This window comes from Lagopus leucura, unplaced genomic scaffold (genome assembly GCF_019238085.1).
Source record: "Lagopus leucura isolate 7727_CA_CO unplaced genomic scaffold, USGS_WTPT01 Super-Scaffold_100002, whole genome shotgun sequence".
NCBI classification, from domain to species: Eukaryota; Metazoa; Chordata; class Aves; order Galliformes; family Phasianidae; genus Lagopus; species Lagopus leucura.
In genome coordinates, this window is record NW_024962263.1 from 63,574,087 (window position 1) to 63,587,322 (window position 13,236).

The window sequence follows — 13,236 nt, forward strand, 5'->3', positions numbered from 1 at the left end:
CTACAAACAGTAAACGACTGCTGCTCGGACCCACTAAAGCACTGCAGAAACACAGCAAGTCCAATGCCCCTGAAGAGGAGGTGTGTGGTAAGAGACAGAGGTTTGAACTACGAGCAGGCCACCACCACCAGCTGGATGTTTACCAGTGCTCAAGGAAATGGCTCTTTCTGAATGTTCCAGATAAAATCATATTGGAAACAGCTCACTAACCACAATGACGCTACCTCTGCTGCTGGTGGATAACAAAGGTCAGGAGCCCAACTACAACTGAATGTCTGCTATGCTCCTTGATAGAAGCAAGTGCAACTGCCAGACATCCAGCATATGATGATGTATAAATAAAAAAAGAAACACTGCTACTGTTTTCTGGCAATGTTATTCTATACTTCTTACTTCAGCTCCTTAGGGAGCTGTTTTGAAGATGTGGTTATCAAACAAACAATTTCACACACAGCCACCAACAGTGAATGTTTTATCCCAAAATGAGTTGTTTTTCTAAACATCAGTTCTATGGAAAGTGTAAACATACATTTGCTTGGGAATGTTTTGAACAAGATGTCTCAACTCATTTCACCCACTTTCACTGCATGGTGGAACAGCAAAGGACTATAGGACGTACTTTTCACTGGGATCAGTCAAAACATAAGTTTGTGTTTCACCCAAAGCTTCCTCCTGTCTTACCAAAGATAGTACCTGCGTTGTTCACTGAACAGGTCTAAAGCATCTTGGTAGATGTGGCAGGCTTAGCATAGCATCAAGAGTTTCTACAGCGGAACTTAAAAGAAAGGCAGCTGCAAAATCATGGAACTTACTAATGAGCTTGTCTTGTGCACTTGAGGAACAGCAACTAGTTCTTACTGTCACAGGAAAACTGTAGAATGGTCATCTGGTATGTGCTAAAAATACCGAAGACACTGACTTGCAAGCTTGCAAGACGTATGCATTCACTGCGCTTTCCATATGGAAGCAACAGTATGGTGCAGAATGCCTGCAATGTATATTCTGTGCATGGTCAACCACTAGGCCAATACACTGCTTGGAAAGACTAGCAACTAACCAAACTAACAAGTACTTCATGCAGAATCTTGTGTATCTAACAACACTACTGTTCTCACATTTTTCCAAAACTATCAAGGAGTAAAAGGGATGAGTTGGATGTATTCAGTTTATATTCAGCAGACTGCTGAAACCACAGAAAGATGTGGTTCTGTTTCAAATAAAATCATAGAGTCATAGAATGGTTTGGGTTGGAAGGGACCTTTAAGATCACCTAGTTCCAATCCCCTGCTATAGACAGGGACACCTCCCTCCAGACCAGGTTGCTTAAAGCCCCATCCAGCCTGGCTTTGAATGCTTGCATGCAGGAAGCATCCACAACCTCACCGGGCAGCCTGTTCCAGCGTCTCACCACCCTGACAGTAAAGAATTTATTCCTAATATCTAGTCTAATCCACCCTCCTCCAGTTTAAAACCATTTCCCCTCATCCTATTGCTACACGCCCTTATAAAAAGTACCTCCCAAGCTTTCCTGTAAGACCCCTTCAGATACTGTAAACTCTATAAGGTACCTTGGGTACCTTCTCTCTTCTCCAGGCTTAAGAGCCCCAACTCTCAGCCTCTCCCCATTGGGGACATACGTATATACATACATACATATCCTAATCATGTTGAAATATCAGTACTTAGGTTAAGTGCTCCAGCCTTTCACACTCCTGTTATCACAAAAACTCTACTAGTAGCAGGTAAAACAAGTACCAGATGCATATAAAATCTCCATATAAAAGGAATCAGAAAAATATTTGGTACAGAAATTAGTAAAAGTCACCTTAAAAATAACCTTTCATCTATGCAAACCAAAGATACTCTTTATGTACAGAATAAAATCAGTAGGGTGAAATAAGCTTTACAATAGAGTAGTAATCACAGGAATATGAACAAAGTACCAAAAAAGCCTTGTACATAATGAAAGCACATTACTGTAAGTATAGAAAGGTCACATTTTTTACCTAATTTTTTTAATGTGTAAAATTAATGTTATCATGGAGATGAGGCTAGAAGAGTTAAACAGAACTTTCTAAAAATATTTGAAAAATAATTATCAGTGTTAGAACTTCTCTCAGAAAGGCAACTCCATGTCCTTCCTGAATGACACAGTACTGAACATCGTATGTAAGCCAGAATACCTTAACTTTATAGCTTTTAAATAAAATTGCAGCTACAAATATGCTTCTACACAACCACATGCACAGGAACCCATTCTTGCACGTCTCACAGATAGACAAGTTAAAAACCACATATCCATTGACTTTTTTCTTTTTCTCAGCACAGATGGCATTTCAACAGGAATTTTTTTTGCTCCACAGCTAACACAAACCACAAAGAAATTACCCTTACTGAATATTGCCTGCTGTTTAAGAGTGTTTTGAAATTATACTCCATTTTTTAAGGGAACTGAAGAGCTGAGAACAAGATGTCCATTCACAGTGGTAGCTAGCAGATAGAGCAGCAATGACTGCTGAATGCAGCTCCTCAAGAACCAGTGCCCAGTGCTCGTTGTAGATTAAGGACACATTTTTCCTATGTGTCACATTAGAAGAATTCATTGAAATCTGCTTGATAATGAGATCACTGTCCATTGGCAACTTTTGGTCGCACAGATGAATTAATTCAGCCCTTTGTCTTGAATACCAGTGAAATAAGGTTTTAAAGACATTTCTACAGATGGAGACAACTATTCATTTCTTTGAAAATAGAATCTTCTAGAGAGACTGAAATACACATATGCATATACATACACATATAGTAAACGTGTGTGGATATATGTATCAGGACACAAGCAAAATCTTTTTGGTCTCCTTATGAAAACAGTGACCACCTAAAATAATACCGACTCCAATAACAGGCAGCGGGAAAGCTTAACGTGACCATCAGTAACTGCACAAACAATTCAACCTGTGTTTAGTTTTTACCAAAATAAAAGGGATAATAACACTGGCCAAAATCCCAAATGGCTAAATTCCTCTCCTAATGAGAATACTGTTGCATCCTTCAGAAGAAAAGGTGCACCAATTACATTTTAGAGACAGAGGAACAACGAAGAAGTCTATGGGATGACTTGCTGCTACAAAAAAACCCACCAAGCAGAAAGGAATGTAATCTTGAGAAGGAGCTTTATTTCACTTTCTTGCTTGTTTGATCAGTAGCAAATAACATTCTGCTCTCACAGGATCAAGTACAGCAAAACAGGCTGAGATACCACAAACATACATACCTGGCATTATACCAAGTTGTGTAAAATTCACTACCCAATGCAGAAGATCTTTAGTAAAGAACAGAAAAAGCAGTCTGATTTATTCATGAGATTAATATTCACTGTGATTTAGACATTACTGAAAAAAAACAAATCTCAGAGTAATTTAATCTCCTCTAAAACTCACACTTCAGCAGGAAAAAATTCTGCTAGAAAGGCTAGCTAGCATATATCTAAGATTGGTCATGAAGGTCAATTGCTCTAGTCACATAACCAGTTTCATTACCAGCTGAAACCATTATCATTATAGTCATAAAGCCATGTACAGGAGATCTTGGAGCTGTTGGATGGATATACATGCAATACAACACAACAAAACAGGACTGACAAAAATATCCAATGGAAGGGAAAAGTAGAGATACATTATGTACACAGAGTAAACTCTTCTTCAGCAATGGATAATACATGTAAGTAATTTTTTCAGCAAACTATCCTCCCTGACATATGGCAGCGAGGACTTATGGATTTTGACACGTGAGTTTGTCAACAGTATTGGTAACAAGCTCAGCCACCCCAGGTTCAGCCACCCTTTGAATGGGATAGTCCTCCTGATCATGTCCTCTGCTCCTCAGCGTCACTGAGACCTGACACACCTCATCACATGATAGGTCAGATTTCCACAGCTCAAATGCAGTCACAAATACATCTATGGACATTTTCCCCTTTACTGTTTCAGCATCACAAGCAGCTGGTTCATCTATCATGGCAGTGAACACCGAGGCAAGGGATCTGGAAGATCTCAGTTAAATGAGTAAGGTAACTTTGGGAGTTACGGTTTGGCTCTGTTGTAACTGTAGTAAGCACTTAAAGAGCTTTTACTTGCAATTTAATCTATATTTTTAAATTCAACTTCTGCTACGTTCTGTTACAGGTGTGTTTTCAAAGGCTCCTAGAGTTTAATATACACATACAGTGCTACAGTAAGGTAAAGAAAATCTAGTACTGGAAAGCAGCATCAAGAAGCACATGAAGAACATGACTGCTTTTTGTCTAAACATCTTTTCCCCCTTAACAATGGGATCCTAGAAGGCTCGTCTTTTTTGCAGCAGACCATGACAAGCAGTACACCATCAATATTAAACATAATCAAGCTCTAATGACTGCTTGGGTGAAATCCAATCAAGCTGCACACAAATTTAACTAAAGAAGCCTAGCAAAACAAAGCAACAATTTAATACTTCAATAATTAGCTGGTGCGGATATTTGGAGAAGCTGATTTTAAACACATGGTATTGCCAACTACCAACATTATTACAGAAGCTCTGAAACATGGGAATTACTTCGGGTGTAATTTTCATTACATGAAAAACAATGGGTTTCAAAGTTTCCAACTATGATGAATGCACAGAAAATAGAACTTAAAGAGATGAGAACATTCAGTCCAAAGGGTAGTTGGAAAAAAAATCGAAAAATGTCTAAATGAAGCGATTTTGAGCTGGAAGGAAGTTTGCAGAAACTTACAATAAATTTGCAGCACAGCCTGGTTTCTTGGCCTTCTGTTTTCAGCCATTTGCCTGAAAAGCACCATCAGCCAACAAATAGTTGACTCCCTCTGAAATTGCATGATCGATCTGTTCTGCCAACATTACGTAGCAAATAAAAAAGGAGCTCTTCCTCAGTGAAGCTGGGCTTTTCTAAAACAGAGTGTGAAGACTGCATCTGAATAAACATCTCTGGGCAAACAAAACAGCACACAATGTGATCACTGGGCTCTTCCTCCTGCAAGTACATCACAAAGTCCTCCTCCTGAGGATATCAGAGTTATGCAGATACTGCTTTTGATCTCAAAAGTCAGGCTCCTGGAGAGTTTTGGCTTGGAAACATGCAGATGTTCCTAAAATGCATGCTGCATCACCAGCCATGCCCAGCAGGCCGCAGGGATCAACAGCAAACCCCCTGACCAGAAGGTTGCCCAAAGCTACATTCCTGGAGATACCAGGCAAGAAAATCATTCTGGGACAAAAACACAGCACTGCCTAAGCTGTTTCCTTACAATGATGGCTAGAAAACACGGCTACCATTTATTTTCCGGTAGTTTTCCATGCCTCTCTTAGAAGCGCATAAAATAGCAATGAGGGAAAGAAATTCTAAAGACATTTCATTTACTTTATTTCAATTCTATCACACGTTTTTCCAATAAATTATGAACTAATTAGCAGATAATGTATAGCTACATGAATAAAAATTTATTTTGTAACAACAGTGCAACTCTTTCTTAAAAAAAAAAAAAAAAAGAAACACAAGATAGGAAGATCCAGCACATATGATTGTCACTGTAAATGGCACTACTTAACAGTGAACAAGAAAGGCCAAGGAACTAAAGGTTTTTATTGCACAATAGCTATTTTCTCACTATTGTAAGTACTTACGCAACTGAGGTTTAGCTCTGGCTTTTCCATTAAGAGCACAAACAATGTAGAGAAAATTCAGCAGTTGGAAAATTCGGGTTTCTTCCCTTTTTTTTTTTCAGAGGAGATATGGTACTGGAGGGATTGGGTGAAGGATATGGCAAGTGGATAATACATATTTCATAATATCTTTGAGATCATTTAGTAAGAAGATAACAAAATTATTAAAACACTGCCACCCTCCAGAAGGGTAGGAGTGATGCCTATTCATTTCCTTCCTTGATTCTCTACCCCTTTTGGACATTTCAAGTTGCTCCCTTCCATCACACCAGAAAAGACAGAATCACAGAATCACCAAGGTTGGAAAAGACCTACAGGATCATCCAGTCCAACCATCACCAACAGTTCTCACTAAACCATGTCCCTCAACACAATGTCCAAACGTTCCTTGAACACCTCCAGGCTCAGTGACTACACCACCTCCCTGGGCAGCCTATTCCAGTGCCTTACTCTTTCAGAGAAGTAGTAATTCCTAATGTCCAGCCCGAATCTCCCCTGGCACACCTTGAAGCCACCATTCCCTCCAGTTCTATCTCCAGTTACACGAGAGAAGAGGCCGACCCCCAGCTCACTACAGGTAATTATAGAGAGCAGTAAGGCCTCCCCTGAGCCTCCTCTTCTCCACACTGAACAATCCCAGCTCCTTCAGCCACTCCTCATTAAGCCCTGTGCTCCAGACCCCTCACCAGCTTTGTCGCCCTCCTTTGAACACGCTCCAGGGCCTCAATGTCTTTCTTGCAGTAAGGTGCCCAAAACTGGACACAGTACTCGAGGTGCAGCCTCACCAGAGCTGAGTACTTGGGGACAATCACTGCCCTCCTCCTGCTGGCAACACTGTTTCTGATACAAACCAGGATGCCATTGGCCTTCTTGGCCACCTGGGCACACTGCTGGCTCATGTTCAGCCGAGCATCAATTATTCCCCCCAGGTCCATTTCCTCTACACAGTCTTCCAGCCACTCTGCCCCAAGCCTGTTGTTGCTGGCTAAAGTGCAGGACCCGGCATTTGTCCTTGTTGAACCTCATCCCACTGGTTTCAGCACAGCTCTCCAGCCTGTCCAGATCTGTCTGTAGGGCCTCGCTACCCCTCAGTAGATCGACACTTCCAGCCAACGTGGTGTCATCTGCAAACTTACTGAGGGTGCACTCAATGCCCTCATCCAGGTCATCAATATAGATATTGAAGAGGACAGGCCCCAGCACCGACCCCTGGGGAACACCACTCGTGACAGGTCACCAGCTGGATTTAACTCCATTCACCACACTCTCTGGGCCCAGCCTTCCAGCCAGTTTCTTACCCAGCCAAGAGTGTACCTGTCCAAGCCAAGCTTCTGCAGAAGAATACCATGGGAGACAGTGTCAAAAGCTTTGATGTTACCTTTGCAGGAAATGCAGAGATGTTATGAAGGGCTTCCAGATGCAGCTGGTCAAATCACATCTGTTTAAATGAAGTTTTAACCCCACCACCACTTCTACATGTTTACCCTTATGTTTCACATGAAAGTAGGAAACTTTACCCCTTGCTGTGTGCTGCTCACCTTCTAGTCAATCCCTGCAGCACATGCAGCCTCTACAGAACTGAGCAGCAGTCACTGCCCAGGCCCCAACTCCTCCCAGCTCTGCTGCCACCGGTCCAGGCTGCTTCTCTTTCTTGCAGACTTGCTTTGGGATTAAGTGTGGATTCTGGTGCATAACTGATGAAAATACAAATGAGTGAAAAGGCTCTGCTAACTTCTACACTGCTGCCTGTTGGGGACATCATCTTTGATTGCAGCTGACCTCTGCAGATACAGCTGCTCAGAACTCCAGCAGAGCTGGGCTTCCTTCTGCCTACCATGCAACGCTATTATTCCCTGCATGGCACCACTCTTATTACAAAATGACCTTTCACTACTCAGATCCCAGGGATCTGTTCTATGTTTGATCGCTTGTAGTTGAACTGCAGGTCAACAAAAATGTATTTCCCTCTGCTCTGTAGATAAAATCTCAATTCTCCAGAGATAACTGCAGTTTGTAGTGGAGTTGTCAGACCGCCTTCTCCAAGACCAGTACTCTAAGCACTAAAACTGCTGATAAATTTAAACTTTGAAAAGTGATAAGGAAATTTGAGTTCCTTGCTTTATATTAAACAGCTAATTTGCTAAGCTAACAGTTTTACTGGACTCATCTGAGTTTGAAAAATTAGTGCTATACACCTTGTGTAGTATTTGTGTACAATGACAGAATGAAGAGATCTGAAAAAGGAAAGACTTCATGCTTTTAAGTTCATATCTCATTTTTGTATTCCAACATTTTAAAAAATAGCTTTTATTTTTTAAAATCTTCTACTTGAATCTAGCAGAAACTTCCAATAGAGCAGAAGAAAGAGGCAGAAAGGTCTGCATGTATAATGCAAGATGAAACAGAAAATGTAAACGATCATCTTTAAAAGCTAATGTGCATTTCAGTATTAAAATTCTCCAGTATGTAATAAAATATTGGTACATTTAGCCTGACACTATTACTTTAAAGATCTGCCCCATGCAGCACTTTGAGTATGCCAGGAATGCGATGTTCAGGACACCTCCCTGGATGAGTCCATGGCACTGCTCCAAACACAACAGAAGAGCCTGAACCCACACCTTCCATCCTCCAGAAAACTACATTACTGCTGGGCTGCTAAATACTATGGATCTACCCGTCCTCAAAAACCGAAATTCTACTGTCCACATTCTTCACTGGATTCCCATTTTCCATACATAGCGACCCAAATGTCTCCCCTCTGTATTTCCATCTACAGTAATTTCAGCGCACCTTAAAATGAAGCACCTGAAATGCCAGAGACCACGATAAAATATTTTCACATGCTTCTAAGACTGTAGTCTGTGAGCAATAATCAGAGCACTGCAGCACGACTGCAGCCGAGTCTGAGAAGCAGCATTTATCACAGCAATATTTTTTGAGCAGTTGGATATTTGGATATCAAATCCAAATATGTGTGTGGCCTCACAACGATTTTCATTCACATTCTCTAGTATCCTTAAGAACAGATGAGATGGGATGGATTTCATTAAGTGGTCAAAGTGAAGGATACCTTTCCATGTTACCAACTCTCTTGCAGACACTGTTCCATGGCTTTTATGAAGATACTCATACAATCCTGCTAATGAAGATTTTGCAGTTGGATAAACTTGTCTCTAAACCACTTTGATATTGCTCAGGGTTTAGTAAAGTTCAACCTTCCTCTTCAATTTGGCATTATCAGCAAAGCTGATAATCTCCTCAGCTCCATCAAGATTTTAGAACAGAATAGAGAGTGAACTGCATTTTCATAGCACTTCAAAACACTAGCTAAGTTTTAGCCAGTGTTAAGTGTTCTCAAGATGGTGTATACAGCCACATGAAACTGAAGATTATATTCACCTCCTGACTTCTCCCACACTTTTGTAAACATCATATTATTGTAAAGAGCTAGGAGAATGTCAAATGCCTGGCCTTACATTCTTTTGTACCCCAGACAACATGACTTTTACAGATTCAACAGTCCCTAACAAAGTGGGATTGGGCATTCCCCTCATTACAACAAGTATTTAGTAAGATCTCCAAGCAAAGGTTTTTGCACACTTCCTGTGTGTTGTTGACAAACAGGACAAAAAGCCATCTCCCATTCCAATGGAAAATCAAACGTGCAGCAGGAGTGACCAAGATACTTATCACTACTGAATTTATCACTACTGAATTCTAGATTTGTTGCCTGCTTTCTTCCTTAAGTCTCCTAATACAGCAGCTTCACTTGCACATATGAAAACATGCAAAAAATTCTCTCAAGTACATAAGATCAGATGTGCGTACAACAAAATACAGGAACGATGAACAATTTTACAGGACACTTTTGCAAACAAATATGCTTCTTATCATCCTAGTATCCTGTGCTCACAACTAGTGCCATAATTAGTTTTAAGGGGGTATTAAAGATGCTTATTCATTCTCTTTTCCGCATTGTTGGGGAAGAAATGTTCATCCCTCAGAAGAAAGATGATCTCGAAGTTACAGGAAAGAGGAGCTTGACTCTTTGAGATGGATTATCTCAATCAAGTCAAATAAAAATCTCCTAAAGCCCAAACCTTTATTTTGCAAGTTTTAAAATGGATGTGCTAACATATGCTTTGAGCAGAGCACTGCACCAGGTCACTTCCTACAGTGCCTTTCAACCTGAATCTTCTGATCATTACATTTGTTCTGAGATATGTGGGCACTCAGTCATTATTACAGGGCTGATTATGAGTGAAAAAAAATGAGCATCCTATTTAAGGCATAGCTGTTTACTAGATATGTGCTTAGTAAATGCCTTGTAAATGCCTAGTGAATGTGACTAGCATGTTCCTTTGACAGTTCTGTCGAAGTGGTTGTGAACTTTGTGGTTTTCACAATTGTCATCCATGAGCCAGAAGAGTAAGATGATTTCTCTTCTGGGTGACATGACAAAACATGCAGCTTTACGTTCGTTTTTAGAAAGCAATCAAAAAACCAACAAAACGTACAGTTTGACTACTTAATAAGTGACATTCTAGAAAATAAACATGCTAGGAACTTCACTGTATATCATATGCAAGTGTATTTACTAGGAATATTAAAAAATGTATTTGCAGATAAACCGATGCCAACATATAATCACAAACAGGAAAAACTCTCATGCACTTGTTATCTTGCAAGACAGAACACCCAATTTGGTATCAGTTTTTCACCACTGTTTCAAGAGAATCTGTTCAGAGTTACTGGATATTTTTCTTTTTCTAGCCCTTGCCTAGAGGAGTCATTCCTTTTCTCCAAGAAGAGAATTCCTTCCCAAAAAGTTCAAAGTTCTAGACGTTGTTTCTCTATCCCCTTCTCTTTAATTGCTAGCTAGTACAAAATTCTTTGTTTCTTTTTCTCTTACTATTATTCCACCTAAATGTCAGAAAAAATATATATATATATATATAAAAACAAATCTTGAATTTCTTGCTGCTATATAGATAATGCATAACAAACATAAAAGAACAAATATTTTTTCTCAAAACATTTCCCTGTAAGTATTTTATAATTAGAAGTGTAGCGCTGCAGTCACAATAATTTATGTGTATCCACACGAAATCCAAGGAATAAGAATCAAAAAAGCAACAACAAAATCCCTAAATTCCCAATTCATACAGATTTGATTTTCCTGCACTGGCTTTTCCTCACCACTTTTTTTCTGTTAATTCATTTCACAGACCACATCATGACTCAGCTTAACCCCACGTAAGCAGATGGCGGAAAATATGATACTACAAATTCAATTTCTAGAATAAGTCACTGAACATTCCTGTGAGTAATAGGTAGCTGTAGGTATGATCCTATGTCACATTTAGAAGATTATTTATCAGGCAAAGCTGAAGATGGGTCAACAATCTCCCCCTGTTAAGGTACATCCTCTTCTAGGCTTATCTCAGTTGCAGCACGTGATAATAGCAAAATCACTGCAAGTCCTACATTTCTGCCAGTCTCAGCTCCTTCTACTGTTTGCTACTTTCTTCTAGCAGATCTCTCAAGTAGAACAGTCAAGATCAACTTTGGGCTGCTTAAACATAAATACCAGTTTTAACAGTTCACAGTACACTTGGCAAAGCTGCCTTCAATATCCCACCAGGAAGAAAAAAATACACATGAAAAGCATAAAAAACCCCAACAATCAACAACAAAACCAAACCAAAACTAACTTCCCTTACCTTGCTGGAGGCACATCAATGTTTGAAGAAACAACCTTGCGCTTCTGTTCCAGAAGACAAACAGAACGAGTGTTTTCCTTTTCATATTCATGAACTCTGCTTGTTTTTTTGGTCTCTGCTGTTTTTAGATCTTCCTCCTTCGTGGTGAACAGGAGAAACTGTTGGTCTGGCAGTTTTTGACTGATGTCAGTTTTTACATCCTCCTGTTGAAATGCAGGGAAGGTCATTTCACGCTTGATGCTGGTTGCCTGCAAAATTAAGAGTAGTTATTAATTTTTTCTTTTATTTTTCTAAAAAGTGGTGGTGAGGACCCAATATCCACAGACATTTTAATTAGCTCTTTGAATCAGAGAATACTATTTCTTTGCTATTCATAAATTCTGGAACTGCTATTAATTTCTCCATAGTGTTAAAGACAGCCCGGGAAAATAAGCAATTATTGGCCATTTGGCAAAGCAATCCAGTAAAGTCTTAATGTTAAATAAAAAAGGTACTGGACTTGAAACACCGTAAGCCACAATATGCACAACTTATATTTAATGCGCACACATTTGTGCTGTGTAACTATTCAAAAGAAATTCTGACTGCTCTCATCCTAAAATCCCATTAAATGTCAGAATTTACACAGATGTCATTCTAAAAGGCAACCAAGAAATAAAGGAGCTTCTGAAGCCATTTATGTGCTTTTAACATCAGGAGTTTCAACCACCAGCTTGCCAGAAGTTCCAGGGCTAGACCTGGGTGGCAGTCCCCTCCCCTGAAGCCAAATGGCCACCAGAAGACAGAACAACCTGGCTGGTATAGATGTACTTCCAAAGCACATGCATGGTGTCCAGAAGTCTTCAAGACTTGCAAAGTGGATTTTTAGACACCTGTTACTATTACTATGGATATTACAGTGGTGAAATCCAGGATGCACTACCATCAGACACCAACAGCACAGATAAGCAGGAATCCTTTCCTATGTAAACTCTGCCACCTTACTCCTTCTTGTCATTGTTCAAAAAATTAATAAATGTGTATGTAATTAATACCTACGTATACAAATATATATGTATCTCCTTCCCACAAATCTATTTATAGCTTTCAGATCTTGGCAGGTATAAAAAGGTGCAACCTATTTACAGTTCACAAGGAAGAGTCTTGCCAAGGTAATTTTGTTTTGTTATGATGCAAAGTATATGTCATATTTGGGACCAATGATTTAATGTGTCTCATTCTTGTGTTTCCATGGAAGGACTTTTGGCACTTGCTTCAAATACAAAGCTGAAATTGTTACTTTGTGAATGTAAATAGTACAAAGAATTAGTCATTTTACACTTCACACACGAACAGATGACACATTACCAAGAAAATTCGCCTGGAAGACAAAACAATCAGCATGTGATCACAGAATTAAAAGAAGACATATAAACAATATAAATCTAATTATGATCTAATGAGTATTTTTGGAAAAGTTCTTAGATTTACAGAAACGTCTTTTCTGAGGGTCTGAAGATTTTCAGATACTGAGTAACCTTCTGTTTTCATGGAGATCAACCTGAAATAAGTGATGCACTGAAGACAAGAAATGACTGAGATCACCTAGGTTCCAATATCCAGCCTAGAGATTATGCAAAGCCAAATGAAGGCGTGTATAAAAATTTGAATTCTGCTGTTTTATCATCTTCCAAGGCAAAGGCAGACTCCTCCTTTCTCTACTCTCCAATTCCAGTCTGAACCACAGAATGGCTTAAGTTGGAAGTGAGCTCTGGAGGTCACTGGATCAACCTTCTGGCTCAAGCAAGGCACT

The 13,236-nt window shown here is 39.6% G+C and overlaps 1 protein-coding gene across 3 annotated transcripts in view; it reads right to left on the bottom strand.

Annotated features, from left to right (window-relative positions):
- Positions 1 to 13,236, bottom strand: part of ZNF704 (zinc finger protein 704) — a 92,863-nt gene that overhangs the window by 64,194 nt on the left and 15,433 nt on the right. For all 3 annotated transcript variants that reach the window (XR_006178417.1, XR_006178416.1, XM_042868958.1), the window contains exon 2: positions 11,445 to 11,692. Coding sequence is in view for 1 of the 3 variants with exons in the window: in XM_042868958.1 (XP_042724892.1) it covers positions 11,445 to 11,671 (227 nt within the window). In the remaining 2 variants the exon portion in view is untranslated. The remainder of the gene's footprint in view (positions 1 to 11,444; positions 11,693 to 13,236) is intronic.